The 27,141-nt window shown below is 46.7% G+C and overlaps 1 protein-coding gene across 3 annotated transcripts in view; it reads right to left on the bottom strand.

Moving 5' to 3' along the window:
- Nucleotides 1-220: 220 nt before the first annotated feature.
- LOC138489294 (zinc finger protein 383-like) overlaps nt 221-27,141 on the bottom strand; it is a 187,657-nt gene continuing 160,736 nt past the window's right edge. For all 3 annotated transcript variants that reach the window (XR_011274772.1, XR_011274773.1, XM_069616994.1), the window contains exon 3: nt 221-2,293. Coding sequence is in view for 1 of the 3 variants with exons in the window: in XM_069616994.1 (XP_069473095.1) it covers nt 2,292-2,293 (2 nt within the window). In the remaining 2 variants the exon portion in view is untranslated. The remainder of the gene's footprint in view (nt 2,294-27,141) is intronic.

Raw genomic sequence — 27,141 nt, 5'->3', positions numbered from 1 at the left:
GGGTAAGTGCAGACATCAGGTGTCAAGACTTAAGGGCTACAGAAAACAGTCCCCAAGTGCAGGGGTTGCCAGGGAGGCAGTGCAGGTGTGCAACTGGCGGGCGAGGGGACCCAGACCCGCGATAGAGCCTCTGGTGGGCTACAGCACGTCGCACTTGATGGAAAACATAGATTTTCTTCAAATTTTATTTTGTTTTTAAGTGACAATAAAAATACAGACCAGAAATAAAATGCATTTAATACAAGATTTTAAAATCTTAACAAGTACTGATACATTTATAAGACAGAATATGAGTCGAAAGACATCAGCCACATTATGATTTTGGTGGTATCTTGGTGGTAAATCCACTGAGCTACCACCAAACGTATTTACTGTTACCAAGACTTGGTCTGGCAGAATTACCGCCAGATTACAAGTGGCAGTATGCCGGTGTTAGTCCCCATTTATGGACAGATTATCGCTGTGGGTGCTTCACCTATGAACTGATTCTATTTAACATATTTATAATATGCAACATTCACCCAAAAGGTATCCTGGAGCTGAGTGCTAGGACCACAGGAGAGTGCAGCAGGGCTGCTTATGCAGGACTTACAAGATTCCAAAAAGATCACATTATCATCAGGGAATGGAACAGTGGTTGGAAGGGAATTACACTTTATTGCCCCTATATCACCTCTAGCCTTCCGATGGAGCACTTGCGGAACTGTTAGGAATATGCACGTTTCCCTTTGCAAAATATCCCTTGATATTATATACAGTAAATAATGCATTGTTGTCATGGAAGTCCTTGTCCAACATAAACATGGATTAGAACTATATGAAGGAAGCTTTGAACACTAGTGTGGTCAGTCTCTAGTATGGCACCTTCGATGGCTATAATGATGTGAACTCTGAGTGAAGCTTTTCTCAAACTCTGCACAATGGAAGGGTTTCTCTCCGGTGTGGAATCTCTTATGAGTCATCAGGCCTGATGCACAATTAAAGTGCTTACCACATTCTGTACACTCATAGGGCTTAGCCCCAGTATCTGTCCTTTGATGGTTGGTCTGGGCTCAGGGCACTGAAGTTTTTATTGCAGTCTGTGCATTTATAGGGCTTCAACCCTGTATCGATCCTTTGATGTTTGCTCAGGTTTGAGAGGAAATAGATGCATTTCTTTCACCCTGTGCATTAATAGGATTTCACTCCAGTATGGCATCTCTGATGCATGATTAGAACCTACCTACAAGTGAAGATTTTCTCACACTCTGTACACTGGTATGGTCGCCCCCCAGAATGGATCTTCTGATGCACATGCAGATGTGAGCTCTGAGTGAAGCTTTTCTCACACTCTGTACACTGGTATGGCCGCTCCCCAGTATGGATCTTCTGATGCTTCTGCAGACTTGATCTCTGAGTGAAGCTTTTCACACACTCTGTACACTGGTATGGTCGCTCACCAGAATGGATCTTTTGATGCACGTGCAGATGTGAACTCTGAGTGAAACTTTTGACTCACTCTGCACACTGGAAGGGTTTCACTCCAGTGTGGGATCTCTTATGAGTTATTAGGGTTGATGCACAATTAAAGTGCTTACCACATTCTGTACACTCATAGGGCTTCCCCCCTGTATGTGTCCTTTGATGGATGGTCAGGGCTGAGAGGTCACGGAAGCTTTTATTGCACTCTGTGCATTCATAGGGCTTTTCCCTTCTATGGATCCATTGATGCTTGCTCAGGTTTGAGGGTAAACAGAAGCTTTTCTTGCACTATGTGCATTGATAGGGTTTCACTCCCGTATGGCATCTCTGATGCTTGATCAGAACCGAGATACAAGAGAAGCTTTTCGCACACTCTGAGCACTGGTATGGTCGCCCCCAAGAATGGATCTTCTGATGCAGGTGCAGATACGAGCTCTGAGTAAAGCTTTTCTCACATTCTGTACACTGGTAGGGTTGCACCCCAGTATGGATCTTCTGATGCAGGTGCAGATGTGAGCTCTGAGTGAAGCTTTTCCCACACTCTGTTCATGAGTAGGGTCGCTCGCCAGTATGGATTTTCTGATGCTTCTGCAAATTTGATCTTTGAGTGAACCTTTTGACACACTCGCACCCCAGTATGGATCCTCTGATGCAGGTGCAGATTTGAGCCCTTAGTGAAGCTTTTTTCACACACCGAGCACTTAAACAGTCTTTCCCTTGTGTGGGTTCTCTGATGTATTCTCAGGTGTGACGCCCAATTAAAGTGCTCATCGCATTCCGTGCTCTCGTAGGACTTCTCCCCAGCATGCATCCTTTGATGGCTGCTCATTCTCTGTTGAAAGAAGCAGAGGGACACTTTATTATTTTATGTCATCATACAGCCTGAAATAGAATAGATCTCGCACAAAGCTGTTAATCCTCGTTTTACCCCCCGCTCACAAAACCCAGTGGGCGGGCCTGTGAGAAGCCACGCTTGCAATGTTGAGTACACATCTAGGCATATCATCTTTGCCCCCCATACGCTTTTCACTTTCACTGTTTGATGCAGTATTTGTCTAAAACAGGAAATTCATTGGGGAAATAGAATTATCAATGCGTAGCTATTGACTATGGGACTATATTCGATCTATATGTTCTGAGTGAAATCTGATAGAAAATGAAAGTGGAGCTCGGGTTTATGATGCCGTTAGGTACCACAAGATGGAATAAACTCCATGACTGATAGCTGCCCAATCATAATGTTATGATGTCTATGGCCCGTGTCTTTTCACACTCCATGAGCTGTCCCCAGGGACCAGCAGTGCAGGGGGCGGGGGTAGGGAAGGCATAGGGGAAATATATACAACAGCAAAAATGATTATAACCAGCCATCGAGGAGAATCGAGTGCACCACCAACCCCTGACCATCGCCATGACAGTTCCCTAACAGAAGTGTGGCATGTGGCAGCAGCAGAGCCAACCCTTTCACAAACAGCCAGCATTGCGGCTCCTGTGTGGTCAAATGCAGTGTGGCCTGTGGCAGCACCGGTGCCAAAGCTTTCACAAACAGCCAGCATTGCGGCTCCTGTGTGGTCAAATGCAGTGTGGCCTGTGGCAGCACCGGTGCCAAAGCTTTCACAAACAGCCAGAATCACAGCTCCTGTGCGGTCAAATGCAGTGTGTCCTGTGTCAGCACCAGAGCCAAAGCTTTCACAAACATCCAGAATCACAACTTCTGCACTGTAGGGGAAGCTACTGTTATATGTGGCTAGGGTGATGAACTTGTCCTGCTTCCCTCAGTTCTCATATGACATGGGGCGGTACAGAGAACGCTGGAACCCTTGTACATGATATCACAGCTATTGATTATGAATTCCATAATCTGCTGCTGTGATGTTACAGTGAGACGTTATGGCATTGGGAAAAAGGGAAAATTGCCTTTGCTATACACAACAATGATATTAATGGATATGTCTTGGGAAGATGGTGTGCTGAATGCATGTTCTCTCCCCTCTGCTAGCACTCATTCTAAACTGTGTGCCTCCTGCTAAATTATAATAAAGACAAGAAGAGATTACATAAGTGCTGGTTCATGTGTTATATCAAAGGGCACTAATGTCCCCACTGTACTATATTTAGTCCAAATGAAGGATCGAAATATAGAGTGCCATAATACTGCATTCTTGAGAATTGCTCTTCCGCCTTAATACTCTAAGGCTGCTAGAATGTTTGAATTTTAGACTATATAATCTCATACATTATATATAACTAGAACATGTTACCATTAGTATTATTCACCAAATACTGTTCCAGCAGCTATACACTAAAACAAAGACCAATACGTGTTTCGCACAGCGCTATTTGATAGGGACTATAACATGTGTTCCCAAGGCCAAAGAAAAGCAGATGGAAGAGACAACAAGAGAACAAGAAAAAAAAAGAAACAATTCTGAGAAGATGCGTGGAACTCATTACATATCCACATATTGTATCAGATGAATTCTCTGACCTGCGCAAACAACATACTCCTGTGAGTTGGGTCCAATTAGTAATCCATTGGAAAGAGATGTATCCAACATGGCTATAGATACACATACCCAGAAATAGAGAATAGCTATTGTATGGGAGGAAAGGTATTTTAGTCCCCACTACCCCTACACTCCTCACCTACGTGAGGCTTATGACTCGTCGGCAGCCACCCATGCACCTGGGCCCGGGATGCAGGATGGCTGCTGGCCGACGCATGAGACTGCATGGCTCACCTTGTAGCATGATACAGACTCCATTTTGTAATACACTTAGACTCCATTTTGAGTACACTAATTCAGGCCTCCGTGGAACAAGCAGCCTGGAGAACTGCAGCTATCCCCCACTTCATCACACACAGCAAGCCCACATTTCCCCCAGCCTCCTCCCCATGGCGGCTCCACTGAAGGCTTGTTCTCATGAGCAACTACGCGCGAACAAGTAACAGAACAAACACTGTATCATTTACCTTCCGCAGTACATCATTGCCTTGACGGTGACTGGGGCTTAAATTGAGGTCTGGGAATAAACAAAGCAATCCCTATCAAACATGCCTTGACCCCCTGCAGGCCCTCACACTCATGATATATGTTGTGCCTAATCCCCTACCCTGTTCCCCGTTTGAAGTGTTAGACCTGAATGTTGAACCCGTGTGCCACCCAGCCTCACCCATGCTGCTAAGCCATTTGCGAGGAGGCTCACTACTCATAATGTTGATTGTTCATATTAAAATGGATGTTCATATTAAAATGGAACGACCCTTGCCCACCCCAGATACTTACATGTAAAGTTGTCCAACATATGTATATTCAAACCTATTGTCACTGTCCAAAGGTCATTGCTACTGCGCAATATTTAAAAGGCAATGTACAAAATCCCTATGCATGATAAGATTTTAAGTATGGTAACATATACCAGCCATTTAAAGTAACACACCCCACCTGTTGGCAAATGAGATGTCAATTGAGGTAATTGTTTTCACCCGTCCAATTCTAAGTATAACGCTGTAACTTGTACGTATACACCAACCTCGTTCTACCTCACGTTCTATGCTAGCTTTCCCCATGTGTCCCCGCAACAAAATAAAGAACTGCGAAAAACAGTACTCATGAACCACAAAGAAGTGTAAAATAAATAGTGCCCATAAGCTCATACAATGTATCCATAGATGAATTTATATATGTAACCATGCAAGTGTGCTGACACACCTCATTTTTCTGTCTCTACAATGATGTGCTTGCTACTTGACAAATGTAGACCTTCAAGAAACTACAAGGCCATCTCCCCCTCCTCCTAGTGAGCCGCGTACTCAACTCCCACCCTCCTCCCTCCAAGCCCCGGCTGGAGCTTGAAGGTCTCTGGTTTACTGATGTTAGAATAATACAGCTACACCTCCCCGCATTCCTGTTGAGCCTGCACCAAGTATTCACCTCCCCCCCATGCCTCCTGACACCACCATAAAATCATCATGTACCGCCATGCCCTGGTTACGAAGAATTATGAGCAACACGCCCCTGCAGCCTGCTGCCTTTTGAGATGCCAGCTATGTGCCCCTCTGACCCAATGGCACCTCGGTTCACCCCACCCTCGACTGACCACGGAGGCAGTTATTTACTCTTGTACTAACATAGCGTAAAGCTGTCTCTTACTACATCTAACAGACTAGAATGATAAAGGTACCCTAACCCGTGCCCCCTGATAAGACACCTGGACTCATGATACTGGGTCCTTTGTACCAGCGATTTTATGATAATGTATTAAGGATGCCCAGAGTTATATACTGTTTCTCTCGGTCTCTTTTATGGCATTAGATTATAATGAGTTGCAGGATTTATAGGTTAAATTGACATAGAAATTAGTGATGAATGTGTGTGTGTGGCCACAAGGGCAAAATGTTAGTGCAGCAGCAATGTATCCACATGGACAGGTCGTGACCTGATACTTTACCCCGATGAGCCCAGCTGACCCAAGCACTCAACGATGCCACTACGTGGATCTCCACCAATCACGGATCGCCGCACCTACATTGTACATAGTAGTTAGTCTTCACCATCCAATCCCCATGAATATGTGCCCCCTATAGCTTACCTAATCCATGACATATTTTGTAATAAATATGACTGTCTTTGCTATTGTCAGACAGTGCAATCTCAGAGTTTGCAGAGTCCTTTGCATGCCCTATATTGATTTAGATAAACCCTTTTATATCTCACCTGCCCTTTGTCTTGGTCTCATTCCCTGCTGGAGTGCGTCCATTATTGCCTTTCATTGCAGAGTTTAACTGTCTTTTTGGGGGACTCTCACTTTCACTATGATCAGGGTCCCAGAAAACGTTCTGAAGTTGGAGGAGATCAGTCAATTTTGTAAAGTTCGTAGTTAAAGAGGGGTGGGCTGGGAATGTGCAGACGAAGAGAGCATCCCAGAGGAAGCAGATGTGCCTGTTAATGCATCCTTAACACAAGGGGAGATTGCTGGAGTGAGAAACACTGGAAAGAGGGAGAATCCCAAGGGAAGCAGATGTGCCTGTTAATGCTTCTTTCCTGGAGCGAGAAAACACTTGAATGGAGGTAGAAGTCCAGGTGAAGCAGATGTGCCTGTTAATGCTTCCTTAACACACAAGGTAATTCCTTGAGCGAGAAACACTGCAAGGAGGGAGAATCTGTCATGACCCTTGCCCCTGGCCCTCACTGGCAAATCAGCCTTCCAGTTAGGGCCAGGTCAAAGGCCTCACATCCTCATCCAAGACTCTCTTGGTGCCAGGCTCATAACCATCATGAAGACCAACATTAGAATGGGACTATTTACTTGGGACTATTTAACTTGGGGGGGTTCAGCCAACATTGAGGCACACACATAGCTCAGTTACAAGGAACTGAGCTATGCGGTCTCGTCTTTTGGGTGTGGCAGGCCTGGGACTACTTTACCTGGACTACTTTGGGTGTGGGAGGCCTGGGACTATTTTACCTTGACTACTTTACCTGAGACTATTTAAACAAAACCCAAACAGCAGAACATGCTTTGCGTTATTCTGCTGTGGGCAGCGTTACGCTCACCATGTCCAGTTCTTTGATGCCAGTTTACCTGAAACCAAGGACCTATATAATAAAAGAACTCCACACAAACACCTCAATTCGTGTCAGATTGGATCAAACTGGGCTACTATCCAAAACGATTAACACCTCTAAAGGAGTGAAATAGGGGTGCCCGTTAGCCGCAGCACTATTCGGCCTTTTTATATCAGATATAGGCGAATCAATAGCTGCAATAAAATAATTCCCACCAAAAGTGGCCAAATCACATTTAAGTTGGCTTCTTTATGGTGACGATTTGATCGTTTTGGATGTAACGCCCATTGGGTTACAAAGAAAATTTAACGCTGTTCAACAGTACGTTACATCCAATCATTTATCGATCAACACAAAAAAATGTGAAATACTTGTGCTACGAAACTTAAACGGCGGTTGGGCAGTGCATAGACGCAACTTAAACTGGACTCTAGGCCAGGAATCTCTGCAAATATCTACTAGCGTCAAATATCTGGGAATGCTTATAAGTTCATCAATAAACGATGGACCTTGGCAGGCGGATATAAGAAGGAAATGCAAACAACTTGCAAGCCAGGCATTCAGTATCCACAAAGATACAGTAAATTCTCGATAAAACCTGTCTTGGCTTTTTACCATCAAAAGGTAATCACTGTGTTGACATATGGGGCAGAAAATGCCCTTGAATGCTCCTACGAAACTTGGGACTCACTAGAAAACTATTTTTGGTCGAAAGTACTAGCCCTCCCGAACGGCGTGAAGACCGCATGCATAAGATATGAATTATCGTTAATATCGATCCATGCCAGGATTAGTTGGAGCTTGCTAAATTTATATCGTAAAATATGGGGGCAAATCCCACAATTTGACATCTTCTATAATGTTTCAACTAGTAACTCTAACGTTATTTCAATGTGGTTGAACAGATGTGAAATATTATTACAGAATTACGATATTAAAGTTGATATGCTCCACGAAAACCCGGATGTGGCAAAACTTAAAATCTGGCACGCTGACTGGGAACAAACATGTACTGAGAGATCTGCGGCCAAATTAATGTGTGATGCGCCACTAGAGATACGTGCCTACAACACTCAGCAGCGCTATATTACACTGTTTCCAGATCTGCAAGCACGAAGGATGTTTGTTGTTTAGACTAAACTTGTTTAAAACCATTGATCGCCTCTGTTTATGGAATAGCAATGAGCACCTAAAACCTGAATGCAGACTTTGCCTGCAAGCTAACGAATCTCTCAAACACTTGGTGCTATTCTGCATTAAGCTAAGATCCGAAAGAACGTTTAATTTGGGTCCATGGAGTGTAAATCACCCATCCTTATGCGCAGATGACTGGTGGAAACAGATGCACCAAGGAACAGATTTCAAATTGAAACTCCCGCTAACACGTCTCTTGAAGTCAATTGAAAATTGCCTGATGAGGATTCCAACAGAGTGAATATGTCTGTAAAACCAGGAACTGCAAGACATGCTGGACAATAGTGTATGAGGACTCCGTCCGAAAGTTCATAACTGATGATTGTATGTTTTTATGTTGTATGTATATATGTTGTCATTTTAAAGGTTTGAAAAAAAATAATAAAATAAATTTAACAAAAAAAGAAACCAAGGACCTGCAGAGAGAGAAAGAACACTACGAAACTTACCTGGAACAGTATCCTGTCTTCAGTCCATCGCTGACTTCAGTTCCACTCACCTGAAGGTACAAACTCCATCATCTGGCACCGCATGCATCCTGGAATACCATAACCTGGAAAGAGGAGAAAGAAAGACAGCATTAGCAAGCATTTACTCACGTTTCCTCCTGAATGAAGAAAGCCACACAATTCTTACCTGGGTAGTCATCTCTTGGTTAGTATCATTGCTGGAACATTACGGCGCTCGGCGAGGAACATCGCAACCTGCAAGGAGAGAAAACACACAGGTTAGCAATATAAAAGGCGAAACAGCGCCGCGCATCGCGCATTACTCAGCGGACAGCATTGCGCACACCGCGCTTGCGCCTACTGGCCCATGCTCATCTTCAAACTGCATGACAATACCAAAATACCTTTCCATACCTAAAAGGAAAGAAGCAAGACATTATTATTCGAACTAAGAGGAACATAAGAACTGCATATAAAGACTGTAAAGCAGCAAACCTACGGAGTCGCAGCAGGCCTGGATTACCACAGGGGGGCTTGCACCAGTGAAGTAACTTGGTCACTGCTCGCCCCCACATCTACGTGCCCATGCCACGAGGAGCAGGATGGAGAATCCACCTTTTACAATATTGAGGTGAGGGGAGGGCCCAAGGGGGAGGAAGGAGTTGAGGCCAAGGGAGGTGGGAAAACAAAGACAATCTGGTATTGAATCCAGCTCTCCTATATTGCAGACCCATCTTTAACCAGATGCCTTACCAAGGGACCAGAAGAGGCTTCGAGAGTACAAATCATCCAACCAGAGCTGGGTGGCGTCCCCATGGATACCAGGTGAGCGGAACAGAACGCAAAGACTCAATAATATTATCCACCTGGGCGTCAGAGACTGACCAGTTAGTTCAGTTGTTGGGACAATTTGCGCTGAAGTACATTCAGCCAGGCAAGAAATCAACGCTCTTAGGAGGGATTTGATTGTTACTAAAGATCGTACCGATGAAATAAGTAGACAATTTCTCTAATCACAGGCAGGACAGACCCCATTGCCTGGTAACATTGCGCCAGCACCTCTACCAACTATTTCCACCAATCCAGTACAAATAACCCTTCCTGGGGCAGTTCCTTTAGCTCCACCTGAATGATTTATAGGGGACCCCAAGAAGTACGCAACGTTCATGAACCAGTGTCATCTTAATTTCCTTTGCAGACCTGGGCCTTTTCCTAACGACCAAGCGCAGGTTGCTTTTGTCTTGTCATATCTGAGTGCTGAGGATTGGTCGGTACCATTGGTAAGTCAAGATAACCCGTTGTTACATGACTTTGGGGGTTTCCAGATGGAAATGGAAAAACTCTTTGATCGTCATACCCAAGGCCAAGCATTAGACAACAAACTTTTGTCACTCCGTCAAGGAAGTCAAGACTTGCTTACATATACAGCAACATTTAAAAGACTAGTCGTTGAAGCTGGGTGGCCCGAGGAAAAAAGGACCACACTATTTCACCGGGGTCTACGAGGGGAATTAAAGGATGTCCTTGCTCAAGTGGTTAACCCACCTAAAGACTGTGGAGAATTCATCAACCTTGTGGTGCAATTAGATCACAGATTACAAGACCGAAAAGCGGACCGGATAAGGTTAGACACTCGAGCTGTGTTTGTCTGGTCAAAGGATAATGTTCCATGTACATTGGAAAACACGGTAGAACCCATGTAAATCGGAGGTGTACGGCCCCCTTTAACTAAAACTGAAAGAGACAAGAGAAAGCAACAGCAATTATGCTTATATTGCGGAAAATCAGGCCACTTCCTCAAAGACTGTCCAGTGAAACCACCAAGGAGAACTGTTGGAGCCACAGAGAAGGAAGATAATAACAAGGAGTCGGAAAACTATTAAGCCCGGCAAGTGTAGAGGTCCGCTTGTCCAGCAAGAAGGATGAGCCACAGACCTCACACTTTGCATTACCAGTAGTTTTGATCAATCACCAACAACCATCTCGGATGCATGCTGTCGAAGCATACATAGACAGTGGAGTAGTTGGGAATTATGTATACCAAGATCTGGCAGCAGAGATGGGGCTTCCCTTATGCTCTAAATCGACTACTAAAAAAGTTACTACTGTTAATGGGACAGAAATAGTTTCCGGACCAGTAGCCCAATGCAAAGCAGCACTAACCTTACTGTGCCAGGATGGACACCGAGAATCTATTGCATTCAATCTCATCGAAGCTCCTCAGTTTCAATTAATCTTAGGGATGCCATGGTTGGTAGCTCACAACCCTCTAATAGATTGGCGTGCCAAGAAGTTGGTCTTTTCCGATGATTGTGCTCGCACCTGTTATTACCAAGAAAAGGGGAAAACAGACTCATGTACATCTGTTACTCCCAGTACGGCGGCGATTGTACTAGGTGTGACTAGTACTCTACCAAATGAATACCAATATTTTCAAGACGTGTTCCAGAAAGAACAAGCCAATACTCTACCACCGCACAGGCCCTACGATTGTCAGATCGACCTTATACCCGGTGCGCAAATTCCTTGTGGTCGAATCTATGCACTTACTGAACAAGAAAACCTCCATTTGAAATCTTATCTTGATCAGTACCTGGCAAATGGATTTATTCGCCCATCTAAATCACCAGCAGTCAGTCCCTTATTCTTCGTACCAAAGAAGGAAGGAGATTTGAGGACTTGCATCGACTATCGTCCATTAAACCAGATCAAAGTAAAAAAACGTTATCCACTGCCCCTTATTCCTGAATTATTGGATCAAGTCAAAGACGCCCAAATCTATACCAAACTGGACCTTAGGGGGGCGTACCATATTGTTCGAGTGAAGAAAGGAGACGAATGGAAAACCGTCTTTCGTACCAAATACGGCTTGTATGAATACCAGGTAATGACTTTTGGACTTTGCAACGATCCTGCTGAATTCCAGTACTTTATGAATGATGTTTTGTGGACGTTAATCAATGTTTGCGCCCTGGTTTACAGTGATGACATCTTAGCATATTCTGCTACAAAAGAAGACCATGTCAGGCATGTCCGCTCTGTCCTTACCAAACTCTGCCAACAAACTGTATGCTAAACTTGAAAAATGCTCTTTTCATGTCACCGAAGTGGAGTTCCTTGGTTTTATACTCACACCAAAAGGTATCAGAATGGATAGGCACAAGGTAGATGCCATTCTTAACTGGCCGTCACCAACTTCATTTAAAGGAATCCAGAGTATGTTGGGCGTTACAAACTTTTACCGCCGATTCATCCCAAAAATTTCCCAAATAGTGCATCCAGTTACATCACTATTGAGAAAAAAAATAAAAAGTTCCATTGGACTGAAGAAGTAGAGAAGGCGTTTCAAGAACTTAAGAAAAAATTCACTTCTGCTCCAGTTCTATGGCACCCTCGCCCAGACCTGCCTTATATAGTTGAAACAGATGCCTCTAGCATGGCTATGGGAGCTGTTCTCTCACAAAGGGACCCAGGAACTGGCCAGTTACACCCTGTGGCCTTCTGGACATGAAAATTCTCACCTCCCGATCTCAACTATGCTATCACAGACAAAGAACTCTTGGCTATAAAATCAGCTTTCAAGGCATGGCGACGCTATCTCCTTGGTGCTAGACATACTGTCACGGTCATAACTGATCGTTGAAACCTGCAATCCCTAAAAAGAGCAAAGGCTCAATCATCCCGTCAACTGTGGTGGGCTATTTACTTCGCTGAATATGACTATGTGATCACCTACCTGCCAGTAGACCAAAACGGAAAGGCTGATGCCTTGTCCCGCATGGGTGTTGATGAAAAGGTATAGATAACTCCAAATCCAGTAGCCATCATTCCAGAAGACAAACTCCTGGGTCTTACGACAACATTGACACAGGGTGAACTCCAAAACAAGATCCAACTCTTAATGGATCCCACTTTCTCACAAGAGTGGTGTACTCAAGGAGAACATTACACCATTAAAGACCAGTTACCATATTTTAGGAACCATCTATACTTGCCAAGTAAAGATTTACAAGAGCAGGTTATTTTGGTTTATCACGACTCCCTGATTGAAGGTCATCCTGGAATTGCCAAAACTCTAGCTAAAGTAAAACAAAACTATTGGTGGCCCACATGGCGTAAAGACATCATCCAATTTATCCAATTTTTGCTGTGTGTGTGCACAAAACAAGTCCCAAAAGCAGAAACCAGCTGGTCTTCTCCAACCATTGGAAATTCCTCCCGCACCATGGCACATACTGTCCCTTGATTTCATTACAGATCTACCTTCCAGTCAAGGATTCAACACCATCTTAGTAGTTGCAGACTTGTCCTCTAAAATGGCACACTTTATTCCTTTAAAGGGTCTTCCAAATGCATCCAATTTAGCAAAAGTATTCCTGGAGGAAATCGTACCGCTACATGGCTTTCCATCGGTCTGGATCTCAGATCGAGGTAGTCAGTTCGTATCCAACTTCTGGAGGAAATGCTATTCAATGGCCCAAATTGACATTCGACTATCCAAAAGTCACCATCCTCAAACAGATGGCCAAACAGAAAGAACAAACCAAACCCTCGAGCAATACTTACATTGCATGTTACATCAAGTGGAAAGAAATTGGAAGGACTTGTTATGGATAGCTGAATATGCCTATAATAATTCATTACACACCAGCACTGGACAAACCCCTTTCTACACTATATATGGTAGACATCCACGTACTTCAGAATTGGAGCTCCCAACCCCTTTGGAAATGGCAGCGGTCAAAACCCTAAATACGACTATTTCCCAGGCCTTCAAAGAAGTAGCAGAACATTTACTCCAAGCCAAGAACAGACAAAAGAAATTCGCTGACCAACATCGTTGTAAAGCCCCCGACGATCAAATTGGAGACAAGGTCTGGTTAGCATCAAAATATGTGCCCATAAAAGGGTCTCAGAACTTTCGTCCCTGATATCTGGGACCTTATTCTATTGAATCCATAATAAATCCAGTGGTAGTTAAATTATCCCTACCACCCACTATGCAGATTCATCCTGTGTTTCACGTATCACTCCTGAAACCGGTACAACCTGGTACTCGGGTTACAACACCACCAAAACCAGTATTAGTTGATGGAGAACCAGAGTTTGAAGTAAAGGATATCTTAGACTCAAAATACACCAGATCCAAACTATACTACTTAGTTGATTGGAAGGGATACTGTCCTCAAGACAGATCATGGGAACCTAGTGAATACATCCATGCACCTCGCTTAATTAAAAAGTTCCATCAGAATTACCGAGCCAAACCAGGACCAGGCAGAAGTGCCACCGTGAGAGGGGCTTTGGGGGGGGTGCTGTCATGACCCTTGCCCCTGGCCTTCACTGGCAAGTCAGCCTTCCAGTTAGGGCCAGGCCAAAGGCCTTAAAACCTCATGCAAGACTCTCTTGGAGTCAGTCATGGCACCTTTGGTGCCAGGCTCATAACCACCATGAAGACCAACATTAGAATGGGACTATTTACTTGGGACTATTTAACTTGGGGTGGTTCAGCCAACATGGAGGCACACACATAGCTCAGTTACAAGGAACTGAGCTATGTGGTCTATTCTTTTGGGTGTGGCAGGCCTGGGACTACTTCACCTGGACTACTTTGGGTGTGGCAGGCCTGGGACTATCTTACCTGGACTACTTTACCTGAGACTATTTAAACCGCACCCAAACAGCAGAACATGCTTAGCGTTATTCTGCTGTGGGCAGCATAACGCTCACTGTGTCCAGTTCTTTGATGCCAGCTTACCTGAAACCAAGGACCTGCAGAGAGAGAAAGAACACTACGAAACTTACCTGGAACAGTATCCTGTCTTCAATCCATCGCCGACTTCAGTTCCAATCACCTGAAGGTACGAACTCCATCATCCGGCACTGCATGCATCCTGGAATTCCATAACCTGGAAAGAGGAGAAAGAAAGACAGCATTAGTAAGCGTTTACTCACGTTTCCTCCAGAATGAAGAAGGCCCCACAATTCTTATCTGGGAAATCATCTCCTGGTCAGTATCATTGCTGGAACATTACGGCGATCGGCGAGGAACATCGCAACCTGCAAGGAGAGAAAAGAACACAGGTTAGCAATATAAAAGGTGAAACAGCGCGGCGCATCGCGCATTACTCACCGGACAGCATCGCGCACACCGCTCTTTCGCCCTGCCGGGCCATGCTCATCTTCAAACTGCATGACAACACCAAAATACCTTTCCATACCCAAAACGAAAGAAGCAAGACATTATTATTCGAACTAAGAGGAACATAAGAACTGCATATAAAGACTGTAAAGCAGCAAACCTACGGAGTCGCAGCAGGCCTGGATTACCACAGGGGGGCTTGCACCAGTGAAGTAACTTGGTCGCTGCTCGCCCACCCCCCCCCCCCACATCTACGCGCCCCTGCCACGAGGAGCAGGATGGAGAATACACCTTTTACAATATTAAGGTGAGGAGAGGGCCCAAGGGGGAGGAAGGAGTTGAGGCCAAGGGAGGTGGGAAAACAAAGACATTCTGCTTTGAATCCAGCTCTCCTATATTGCAGACCCATCTTTAACCAGAGGCCTTACCAAGGGACCGGGAGAGGGTTCGAGAGTGCAAATCATCCAACCAGGGCTGGGTGGCATCCCCATGGATACCAGGTGAGCATAACAAGAACGCTTATAGCTTCCTGAAAGTGGGGGATTCCCTCAGTCTTCGTAACTGCTGCAGATCAGCGTCTTGGCCTCCCGACTTCCATTACATGGATCCCCTTAACTCTGAAAGAGCTGTTCCTTCCTGTACCCAGCCCCGCTATCTGTGTGCTTGTGCACTCCACCTTTTATTCATCTCAATGGGAGTGTTAACAAATGGCAGGTGTATACAGTTAAGACTACGTGTGTGACTCTGCCTGGACTCATTGCAGGGACAGAGCCATTGTAAATCAATGGAGGTAATCTGTCTGACCTCATTCCTCCTCTTCCTTGGCTCAGTAGTGTTGCCAATGTAATGTGGGGAGGAATTATGGGAGCTGTAGTTCCCCATAAAGTAAGCAGGGATAAGGGTTACATTGGGTTGGAAATAGGGGCATACCATGCCTCACCATCAGGTGTTTCTCCCCCACTAGATGAGTACGCCCTATCCAGGTGATCCTCCCTCGCTTGTCCACCCCCAGGGTCCGGATCCAAGAGCGATGATCTTTCCCTGGCCACCTCAGAATGGGATCTCAGGGGACTAGGTTGTGAAAAACCCTCCGGTTTTTCACACATTTCACTATAATTTAAGCACAGCTGACTTTCCCACCCAAAGTCCTTTATGTCTGTTGCATTTCACTCTTTATGATGATCCATGCGCAGCTGGCTGTCCTACCCAAAATCTTTGATCTACGTTGCAGTTGGTTCTTCATTATTATCCATGCACATCTGCCATCCTCAACCAAAGCCCTTTACCTATGTTATTATTATGGTATTTATTGAGCGCAGACCTAGCTTCGAGAAGCACAGAGTGCTTGATAGCAGTATACAACAATACAGATTCATAATCGAACGCTATACAGAGGTACACCGCAGTACAGATGCATAATAGTGTCACACTGCTTCCTCTGTGGCGCCTCTGGACCCGATGGTGCTTCTGCCGTTAACAAGCCATCACGCATTGTTAGAACGTTCTGCAGTGCTCTAGTTGTTTCCATCATGGCTGCAGAATATCGTTCATCGGACCAGCACGTTGCAACCCCTTTGAGCGCTCTCTATGGGTAAAACGCTCGTTGAGGGATTTCCTCGTGTTTTCCCCACTTGCTTGCTACCTTTTTGCTTGCCTGCTTCTCTTCCCTTCGTTGTCTGCCCTTGAGTAGTTCATTTTCCCCCTTGTGGATCCTCCGTCCCCTTCCCTCTCTCCGCTGGGTTCTCTGTTTGTTTGCTGATTCCTGTGGCTGCTGCCTTCCTGGAATTTTCCTCTTCTCTGAGCTAGGATCACAGTTTCCATCCCCAGTACTTTAAGGATCACCTACCTGGCTTTTCAGGCTACTTCTAAATCTGGGTGTTTACCTGGAGCCGCCTTTTGGACCTTCACAACACTGCAACTTTCCAGGGGTTTTTCTGCCTTTTATAGGCTTTTCCCGTACTCCTGCCCGGCTGTTCAAGGGAAGGAGCCACTAGTCCGCCTATTTCCTCAGACAGACATAGTGGTGTGCAGTGTGTTTCCTATGTGGGTCCCGAGCAGTCAGAAGTTGGGAATCCAGTCTGTCATTATGTTTCATTGATTTTCCTGAGAGGGGTTGGACTTTTAAACCCCCTCTCTCGCGGAGCACGCAGTGTCCGCAGTGTGTTTCCAGTGTTCACTGGTTGGAATGGGAAGGCAGCGGTAAGTTCACGTAATAGAAATCAAGGTACTGTGTTTTACCACAGCTCCACTTGCTAAGCACTGCTCATATATGGGCCTCCCTGGTATTGTGGGAGTTTGGATTGCCCGGGACCTTTCAAATCTTATGCCCTCTTAACTATCCGGATTTACGAAGCGTGACGTTTACTAGTTGTGTTACTCGGAGGGAGTGCGGCATTAGTAATCTTAGTTCAACCTCTTCCCACCTATCTGGAACTCATTTGGGTGCTTGATTATTTGGCAAATTATCCTTGATGCTTTTCTGGCCCCCCTTCTTCTATCTAATGCCGGGGAAAGCCGCCAGCCGTGTGAAAACAGCTGTGACCCACGGAAAGACACCCTATGGGCTCCGCTCTACAAAACTTTGTGCGGACACGGCAGAATCTTTACCAAGTGGGGATCAGGGGGCCAGAAAGGGAGCATGCCTATCGGAGGAGCAGGACCCTCATAAAAGCCCACTGGATGCATTCTTCAGGGCTAAACCAGCATGGCAAGGTACAGACCTACCCGACTTGGACATTCTGGTGCATTTACCTGAGGTGGACCATAGCTACCATCTCCTCGATCTTGACAATGACTCGCTCCTGCAGTTGTGTTATGCCCTGCAGGATCATACTACTGCATCTTCTGGGGGCAGGGATAAAGGAAGGATTACCCCTAAAAACCAATCGAGTGTATTGGCTCCTGTAGAGTTGGAAGGCCAACCTCAGACCGCTCAGTTGCCCGCTGTCCAAATTGGGGAGAAGGTTCTAGCAACTGTGATGGTGGTATCCCCAGAGGTCCATGGGGGCAATCCACTGTCTGCCCCATTTGTTGATACTAGACTTTCAGCAAGCCCCAATATCCTGTATGACTCTGCAGCTCCAGCAAGGGGCTCATCGCAAGATTATTTTAGTACCCATGACACAACAAGTGCAGTCCAAAATAATGGAATCTTAAATTTTGCAGTAAACATTTTATTAAAACTCTGTGGTACTATCCATGAAGATCGTAAATTGCAGGGGGTTGCCATTTCGGTGTTACATAAGCACCTGATCTCTCTTAAAAAGTAAATAGCGACCTCCACACTGGACTTACGGAGAGAAGACCCTCATAAGCCATCGCCTGTTTGCCAGGAGGCTCCTATTTACATCGTACCTGATACGGCAGAAGCGCCTAAAGGCACGGTATCTGCTCCACTGATCAAGGGCCCTGTAAAGGCAGCTACTGAGAAAGTAGCCCTCTCTAGGCGGCAGGTAAGGTTGGCAAATCGGCAGTTGCCACACACCTCCACTGATTTACCCCCATTAGGGGATAAACTGCCAGTCAATGTCCAACCTCTGAACACTACGCTACACCCCAGTGGCACTAATATCTCGAAGAAACAACGCAAACGTGCTGCGTGGCGGAAAAGGCGATCTGCACAGACAGTGGGTACCAGTACGCTCACTAGTTGGTTACTAGATGAGGTACCTTATAATCCCCTTTTATCGGCAATTGAGTTAAACAGATCTATCTTGAGTCCCACGTGGGAGGCCTCCCACGAATCCTGCACTGACTCAAGAACAACTTTTGCCTGCTCCTATGATCACTCCAAATAACCCAAAGCCAACAGCACCTCCTGCTGTGACGCTGGACCCAAAGTCTCTGACCATAGTACCAGCTCTTGGGTCTAAGGAAACTGGCCAGCTAAATCATCCCTCTCTTTTGGCATTGTTCAATAAGATTCCATTGCTTAGGATCCTGAACTCTGGTGACTTTGACGTTGTCGAACCCCTCCGCTTCCCTGGATCCACTACCACCAAACTCCATTGCAGTTTGCCTGAGACCATCTCCCTCAACATGTTGCATAAAGTTTTGCTTGATCATTTGGGCTACGCCCTGGACATGCCAGTTCCTAAGGAAGTGACTACCGTGGGCTGTGCTAAATGTAGTTGGGTTCAAGACAACACTATTCCATCTCAACCTCTGATAAAGTCCACGGCTATGTGAAGTAATTCCCAGGGGTGGGAGTGGCTGAAGTCAATGATTGCTCTAAGAAATTGGTCCTTGACCAGTAAGAACACTAGGGGCTTTAGTCATTGGCTGAATGGGGACGGTTCTTTGGAATTGTTACTTACCCACAAAGTGTGTATGCTACAAGAAACGTGGTGTACTTTTGATATTGAGTTTGATGGTTTTTACAATCTACCAGGTTAAGGCCACTAAGGGCGAACCTGGGCGTGCTATGGGTGGCTTACTGATTGGTGCCAAGTCTACACTTAACCCAAGATTAGTTTATCAGGCAAACCCTGGGGGCAATATACTGGCAGTGGAGGTGTCCCCTCCAGGTGGGTGGGGCAGCTCCCGTGACATCCTAATAGTTTGTGTATATGACCCCCCCTGGTGAGTCTATCACAGAGTTAATTGGTGACCAGATAGACTCTATACTCACTACTTGGTTGGCCTCCCCAGACAGCAGTTCTGTTATTCTAGGTGTGGATTGGAATGAGAGGGTATTGGACTTGGGGACTTGCGGGGACTTTGATAATGTTTTTGATTATTGTAGTATGCCATCTAAGAAATCCAACAACAAAGGGAAGTTATGGTTGGACCTATTGAAGGAGTGGAACTGTACGGTCTTGAATGGGCGCACTTCTGGGCACCATCCTGGGCAGATGACCAGGGCTGTACGGTCCAAACGTGCTATCTTGGACTATATGGCAATTTCTGACTTCCTGTTGGATTATGTACTACAACTACATATTGTATTGAACTCCTACAGTGACCACGCCTCCATTGTACTTATAATGAGTGGTGTAGGTGGGGCTGGGAAACTGAGCCCCTGTAGTGATGTGATCCTAAATCAACCAGGGAACAGGATCCGTTAGTCCCAAAAGAATATTGAGAGGGTGAACACTCTTGCCTTCCCCCTGGGTTTTAGGACAAATTGGGCACTCCGGGGCAAAAACCCTGAGGCCATCGAAAATTGGATAGAGCACTTATCCCTAGCCCTCTTTAAGGGTAACCAGGTTACAAAGATAAGATGGGGGGGCGAGGGAAGAAATCCCTTCGACATAAAGATCTGGGACCGTAAGCACCAAATGAGGCGGGAAATTAGAGACAGTAGATTGGAAGATAATTCCTCTGTAGTCACTTATTCGATTGCTGCCCGTATAAAGAACTTAAAACAGCAGTATCATTCCTGGCTCTATCACTACCGTAAATCACAGCAAAGAGGGCAGTGGCAAAACTTTATCCAGATCCTATGTAGTAGAGATACAGAAAATTTGGCAAACTCTCTCGCAGGCAGGGGGGGGAACAGATTCAGAAAATCTTGAACCCTATCCCGGCTGAACAGTGGGCTGAATATCTTAAGACCAAGTTCTACAAGGCTCTCACATGTGTTCCTTGTGCGATTGAATGTCGTGCAGCTTGGCCGCTTCCTATGAGCTTCAAAATTGTGAATCAGGCCATCATTAATATCAAGCCATCAAATGCTCCAGGCCCTAATGGCTTACCTAATTCAGTTCTGAAAAAGGACCCAAACAACTGGGCTCAGGTGCTCTTGACTCTCTTTTCTCGAGTCTGCAGGTCGTGCTCTATCCCTCCAACGTGGCGAAGGTCGGTACTTGTACCGGTCTACAAGAAGGGTGATCCAAAACATTTTACCAACTACCGCCTTTTGGCCATGTTGGACGTGACGAGCAATATCTTCACAACATTAGTGCTCAGAGAACTGGAGGTCTGGGTGGTGGCTAACAAAGTGTTAGGTTTTGCTCAGACTGGCTTTAGACCAGGATCCAGTACAACACATAATATCAGAGTCTTGGACTCGATTCATTCCACTCTGAGTAACAAGGAGGTTATCTTATATATAGTCTTCGTAGACTTCTGTAGTGCTTTTGACCAGTTGGTGAGAGAGACACTCTGTTCTAAGCTCAGCGGTCTAAATTGCCCTAGCTGGATAATGCATATTTTGAGGGCACTGCATAGTGAAAACAGTACTAGTGTTAGACTCAACAACGAGGGAGAAGTGACAGAATCTATCAGCATCAATATGGGGGATAAACAGGGATGTGTGGCTGCCCCATGTTATATAACCTCTATATTGCTGACCTCTTCCCACGCATGGGTGCAAAATCCAACTGTCCCCCTAAACTAGGAAATTCTCCTATCACAGGCATGCTCTACGCTGATGACCTGATACTGTTCGATTGAACCTTGTCAGGCATCACAAGCATGCTAGAGGAGCTCTCTCTGTATGCATCTCAGCTAGGACTAACTATCAACTTACTAATGATCTATCCTGAGTGGATTCCTGCCACTATCATTTCCATTCAGATTTACTCCTCTTTTGAATGCCTTGTCTGCAGGCTTGCAATCTCTCCCAGCCACTCTCTTACTGTTGCTACTATCTACCGCCCCCCCGGGCAAATCACCTCTTTTCTCTCTGAGTGGGCTGACCTCTCCTCCTCCCTCCTGGCCTGAACCACTCAACTCCTTCTCCTTGGTGACCTCAAAATCCACCTCGATTCTCCCTGTCCCTCATCTCTGCTCTTTCGCAACCTCTGAGATTCCCTCTCTATCTTCCCCTGCAGCCAGACACACTCTGCAGGACACACACCTGATGTCTTGATCTCCCCTGGCCTCACCCTCTCTATCCCTCTGACCACTCCCCTCTCCTGGAGTGACCACTGCCTTCTCTCCTCTCATCTCTCACTCTCTTCCCCCCCCCCCAAGCCAACCCCACCTCAACACTGCCACTCACTTTCTCGGACATCCAACCTATGAAGCGTATGTCAGCTGAGGCTTTCGCTGCCACCTTCTCTCCCCCCCCCTCCTCCTCCTCCTCTGGCTGACTCACACCCCGACACAACCCTGTCCCTTCTCTACTCTTCTATCTCTAATACTCTTGATACTCTTGCCCCTGTCACAAGGATTCGCTTGAAGTCCAAAGCCAAGTGCAATTCCTGGTATGACTCCGACCTAGCTACACTTAAACGTAAGTGCAGGGTGGCTGAGAGGAAATGGAGGGCTTCTTGCTCATCTTCTGACAAATTGGCCGGTTACCTGCTCCAAAGGCAATACCGACTCTCTGTCCGCACTCAGAAGAGAGCCCACATTCAAGCCCGTGTCTCTGCAGCATCTAACAACTCGGCCAAATTCTTTAAAATCTACAAGGAGCTTGCCAACCCTGCGGCAGTCTCCACCCCTGCTCTTGCCTCCCAGGCTCTCTGCAATGCCCTTGCCTTGCACTTTATCTCAAAAACTCAGGACATCCTGCCCACCCGCTTCTCCCCTGCACCTCCTATTCCATCTCAGTATGTGCCTGCAGACCCCTCTTTAACCACCACCCCCCCCCCACTGTCCTTCTCTTCCTTTCCTATTATCTCCCCTGAAGAGGTCGCTAGACAGGTCCGATCTATGAAAGCCTCGTCAAAACAGGATCATTCCTGTTCCTCTAAAACCTTCAAGGACAGCATTGACACCCTCGCTCCTTTTGCAACCACTCCTTTGCCTCAGGGTCCTTCCCCTCCCCTCTGAAGCACTCCCTTGTGCATCCTCTTCTCAGGAAACCCACAGCTGATCCTTCCTGTCCGGCTAACTATCGCCCAATTTCCATTATCCCCTTTCTGGGCAAACTCCTGGAAAAGCTGGCCATCTCTCAGCTTAACCTTCTTTCAAATTCTATTGGTTGTCTCCATGACCACCAGTCTGGCTTCAGAGTGGCCAGAAGCACAGAAACTGCTCTCCTGAATATCCGTGAAGATCCGCTCTCCAATTTGGACTCATACTTCCCTCTGTCCTTATCTGTCGTGATCTCAATGGCCAATGAGGGTGAGCCGGCTCAGAACCGCCAACAACCGTGGACCAAAGACAGAAAAACCTTTCTCCCAAGAGCGCGGCCTGCAGGGTAGTAAAAGTACCTGCCAGGCCAGGGGCTTGAGCGAAAAAAGTCAAGGAGCAGCAACAGTGCTAGAGGGAAGAAAAACAATAGCATAGCATAAATACCAAAATACACCGGTCCAACACTCTGCAACACCCCCAAGTGACCCCACTCTTACCTGCTGTGTTAGAAGATATTGCGGTGAACCTACGTGTCTTGTGAGCATAGGTTTCAGTAAAGAAGAACCAAGTTCCAACAAGGCATGTTCCCAGTGTAGATGTCCCAAAAAGCTTAACCCGAACGGCACGAGGGCGCGTCTAAGAAGTCCAAATATAAATCCATGTGAAGTAGAAGCCAGTAAGTCCAAAGGGGGTGCCAAGTAGTGACCCAGAAGAAAAAGCAGCAGAGCGTCCAGGGGTCACTTCAGTTCCTTGTGGCAGCAGGCGGGTAACCAGTGGAGAGTACAGCAGAGCGTCCTAAGGTTACCATTTGATGTTATATGCCACAGTTGAAACGGTGGAGGGTAGCAGATCGTCCAGCGGTAGGAAAGAAGAGTACACCAAAGGTAAGTGAGAACAGGGACTCTTTGTCTGAACGCAGCGGTGATTCCCAAACAGGTGGAGTAGACAAGTCTTGAAGGGGGAGGAAGGAAAGGAGGGAAGGGCTGCACACAAGGCGAGAGGTATTCAGGTAGGAATCGTGTTGAAATAGGTGAGTAAAAGTTAAAGCATAAACAGCAAGGAAGCAGGTACTAGAGTATCTTGATGAAATGAGCGAATCCAAAGGTAAATCCATGCCCCTGGGCTTTTGACTTGCATATATGAGAGAATGAGAGAGAGAGAATGAGAGAGAGAGAAAGAGAGAAAGAGAAAGAGAGAAAGAGAGAAAGAGAGAAAGAGAGAAAGAGAGAAAGAGAGAAAGAGAGAAAGAGAGAAAGAGAGAAAGAGAGAAAGAGAGAAAAGAGAGAGAGAGAGAGATTTATAAAGTCCTGGAAAGAGAATATCAGGTAAAGAGTGGAGCTGGCATTCACATCCATTAGGAGTGGTACAAGAAAACCTGGCTGGGGAACATGCCAGTTGTTTAGTGAGTTTGCAACTCTCACCCAAATGGTGCCTCCATGAAAAGAGAATTCTAAGGAAGATAAATGCTCTTGAGAATTGAATGCAAGATCCTGGAGAAGGTTGCCATATCCCCTGGAGTGAGTTTCAGTACAGGAAGAGAGAGCTATCCTCTTGATCAGTAGATCTCCCCTCATCTACCTCCAACTCTCTGAGGGTCAGATGCTTCTCCAAGCAGAGAGTTGGGGGCAGATCTATCTCCTTGGCTGGGGTCTCCCACTGGAACAGCCTCCCTGCTTCTCTCAAACTTGAGCAGAACCAGCTCTGGTTCCAGAAGCAACTCAAGACCTTCTTTTTCACTTCCATATTGCCCCATCCTCGCCCCTGCTGATGCACCTAACTGCTCCATGCACTGGTCACCCTCTGAACTCTGGCACAGGCTCCTGCATGTCCATTTGCTCTCGCACTGCCTCTGGGCTCCCCAGCACTCAAGGGTCTGTATCTGTAACCCTGTCCCATCTCTATGCATCTATGAGCAACCCACTGGCTGCAAGTGTGAGTTAGCTGCACTTCCCACTTCCGCTCCCCTTGGCACTTCTCCCATTACCCCTCCTCCCCCACCCTGGCGTGTTCTGAATGACACAAGGCCTAGTAAGATTGTTATTTTGTCTTCTGTTTGTTCCCCCCCCTTGTCTTGTTGCACCTCAAAACGCTTGTGTACAGGCCATTATGAATGCCACATTATATCAATATCATAACTTGGTTAGTTTTGAACTTTTGCTTTGGATGGAATGACTCCTGGGGAAGGAGTCATCCCCATTGGAACTGTGAACAATGACGATTTGGACCTTTGTGTTGGAGTTTGAACCTTTTGTGTTGGATTTGAACATTTGTGCACTTCAAGAAGCTGAGACAATTCCCTTTGCAGAGAGGGTACGCTGAGACAGTTCCCTTTGAGAGAGGGTACATGGATATAGAAGAAGGGGTGTTGAGTGACCGATATATTATATCCTTCTTTGGATGGCTTTGCAATGTCCATATATTTCCTGCCCGAGTGTTTGTTACTTTTTATTAAATCCAAGCGGACTGTGGGTGACGGATGTTCCCTGGGTGACTTGGCTTTGGCAATACTTGCACACACATGCTAGTGGAGCATGCACATGGCGTTGTTGCTGCACTGAGCACTTTTCAGACATTTAGAAGCCCTGGTTATGGGGACAACCAGCCGCCATGTTTGGACTATGACAGTTCCATCCAGCTCCAACAATGAGGCTCTCTTTGAGGGCCGATATGGGTCAGATGGGGATACCTCCTCGCCTGAGGGGACAAGGCTGGAAGTAGATGTGAGGACTGTCCTCAACAGGATGAAGCATCTCATGGGGTATTTATTTATTTATTTGTTGAACATTTGTTTGGCGCCTATACAGAAAAATGGTTTTCTGGCGCCATAAAACAAAAGAGGGGCAGAGAAGAAAACAATTATGGTCCTACTAGGCCTTGTGACATTTGGATTGTGCAAGTGCAGTAACAAGAAGCGCAGGGAGTGGGCTGAACGGGGATAGGGTCAGGGGCAAGAGGGAGAAGTGCAGTGCCTAGGGAAACAGGGGTGGGGTCAACCAGTGCAGGGACTGGGGTGGACCAGACTCAGTAGAGTAATCAGGGCGGGGCGCCTGTAGGCAAGTGCTGGTATAAAGGTGCTGGGGAACACTGGTCGAAGGAGGGCCTGGCCTCAGTAAGGCTCATACGGTACACAGGCAACCAGTTGAAGCTGCAGGTGAAGACTAGCCAGGGTGGGGGAGAGGGAAGGAGGAGGAGAAAAATAAAGTATTGAGAAGCTTCCAGAACTTAAGGATATCCGGGTCAAGTGGGAAAAGGGCAGGGAGGCCATTCTAGCTCCTGCCAAGGAAAGCGATCTACTGCCAATCTCTGCTTGGAGAAACATCTGATCAGCAAAGAGTGGAGCTAGAGGACTCAAGGACTCTATCAGGGAGGTATTTAGGGAGAGTTGGATGTAGTGAGGCCCCAGGCCCCCAAAAGCATTGTGGATGATGCAGAGGGTCTTGAATTTGTTCCTTGCAACCACCAGGAGCCAGTGGAGAGATTCTAGGGCTGGAGAGATGCAGTCCCTGGGATTGAGGCCTAGGATAAGTCTTGAAGTGGGTGTAGGAAGGAAGAGGCAGATAAAGGAAGCGGCTGTTGCAGTAATCCAGCCTGCAGAGAACCAGAGCTCTGGAAACAGTGGCCTTCATTAAGAGTTTGCCAGTACAGAAACAAGTGGCAAATTACGAGTCTGCATGCCGTGGCCACTGTGCCCGACAGATCTGATACTGCAGGGCGCTGCAGCCATGGTGGGCAGACTGTTCACGGAAGCACCAGTGCTTCCATGCCCCACTCCCATAGAGTCCCATCGGACTCTATGGGAATGGGGACTTAGAATTTGCCGGTGCCTGACTTCCCGGGCCGCTGGACTTGTAATGAGCCAGTGGCACTGAGAAGTCAAGTGCCGGTAAATTATTAGAGGTCCGGCGGCAAGTCGCCGGTAGCATCGGCAGGGTTAACGTTGGACCAGTAATGTGGCCCATTGAGTTTCTAGGGGAAGGTGAGGAGAGGGAGAATGCCTCTGAGGAGGTGAAGTTGATAGTGGGCCTTCTTGGCAAGGTCAGAGATATGAGGAGGGAGAGGGAGAGGGAGAGGGAGAGGGAGAGGGAGAGGGAGAGGGAGAGGGAGAGGGAGAGGGAGAGGGAGAGGGAGAGGGAGAGGGAGAGGGAGAGGGGAGAGGGAGAGGGAGAGGGAGAGGGAGAGGGAGAGGGAGAGGGAGAGGGAGAGGGAGAGGGAGAGGGAGAGGGAGAGGGAGAGGGAGAGGGAGAGGGAGAGGAAGGGAGAGGGAGAGGGAGAGGGAGAGGGAGAGGGAGAGGGAGAGGGAGAGGGAGAGGGAGAGGGAGAGGGAGAGGGAGAGGGAGAGGGAGAGGGAGAGGGAGAGGGAGAGGGAGAGGGAGAGGGAGAGGGAGAGGAGAAGAGAGAAAGAGAGGGAGAGGAGGAGAGGAGTCGAAGATGGCACCCATGTTTTAGCCTCACATGACGGGAGGGACCTGGGAGGGGGGCCAGAGTGTAGGAGGAAAGGAGGGGGCAGGAGTCCCAATGAGAAGGATCTCAGTCTTACTGACATTAAGGAAGAGATCGTTAGCAGCACACCATGCCTACA

This window comes from Ambystoma mexicanum, chromosome 9, assembly GCF_040938575.1.
Source record: "Ambystoma mexicanum isolate Mex_15411 chromosome 9, UKY_AmexF1_1, whole genome shotgun sequence".
NCBI classification, from domain to species: Eukaryota; Metazoa; Chordata; class Amphibia; order Caudata; family Ambystomatidae; genus Ambystoma; species Ambystoma mexicanum.
Note: the sequence above shows the minus strand (reverse complement) of the source record. Positions and strands in the feature narration are given on the sequence as shown.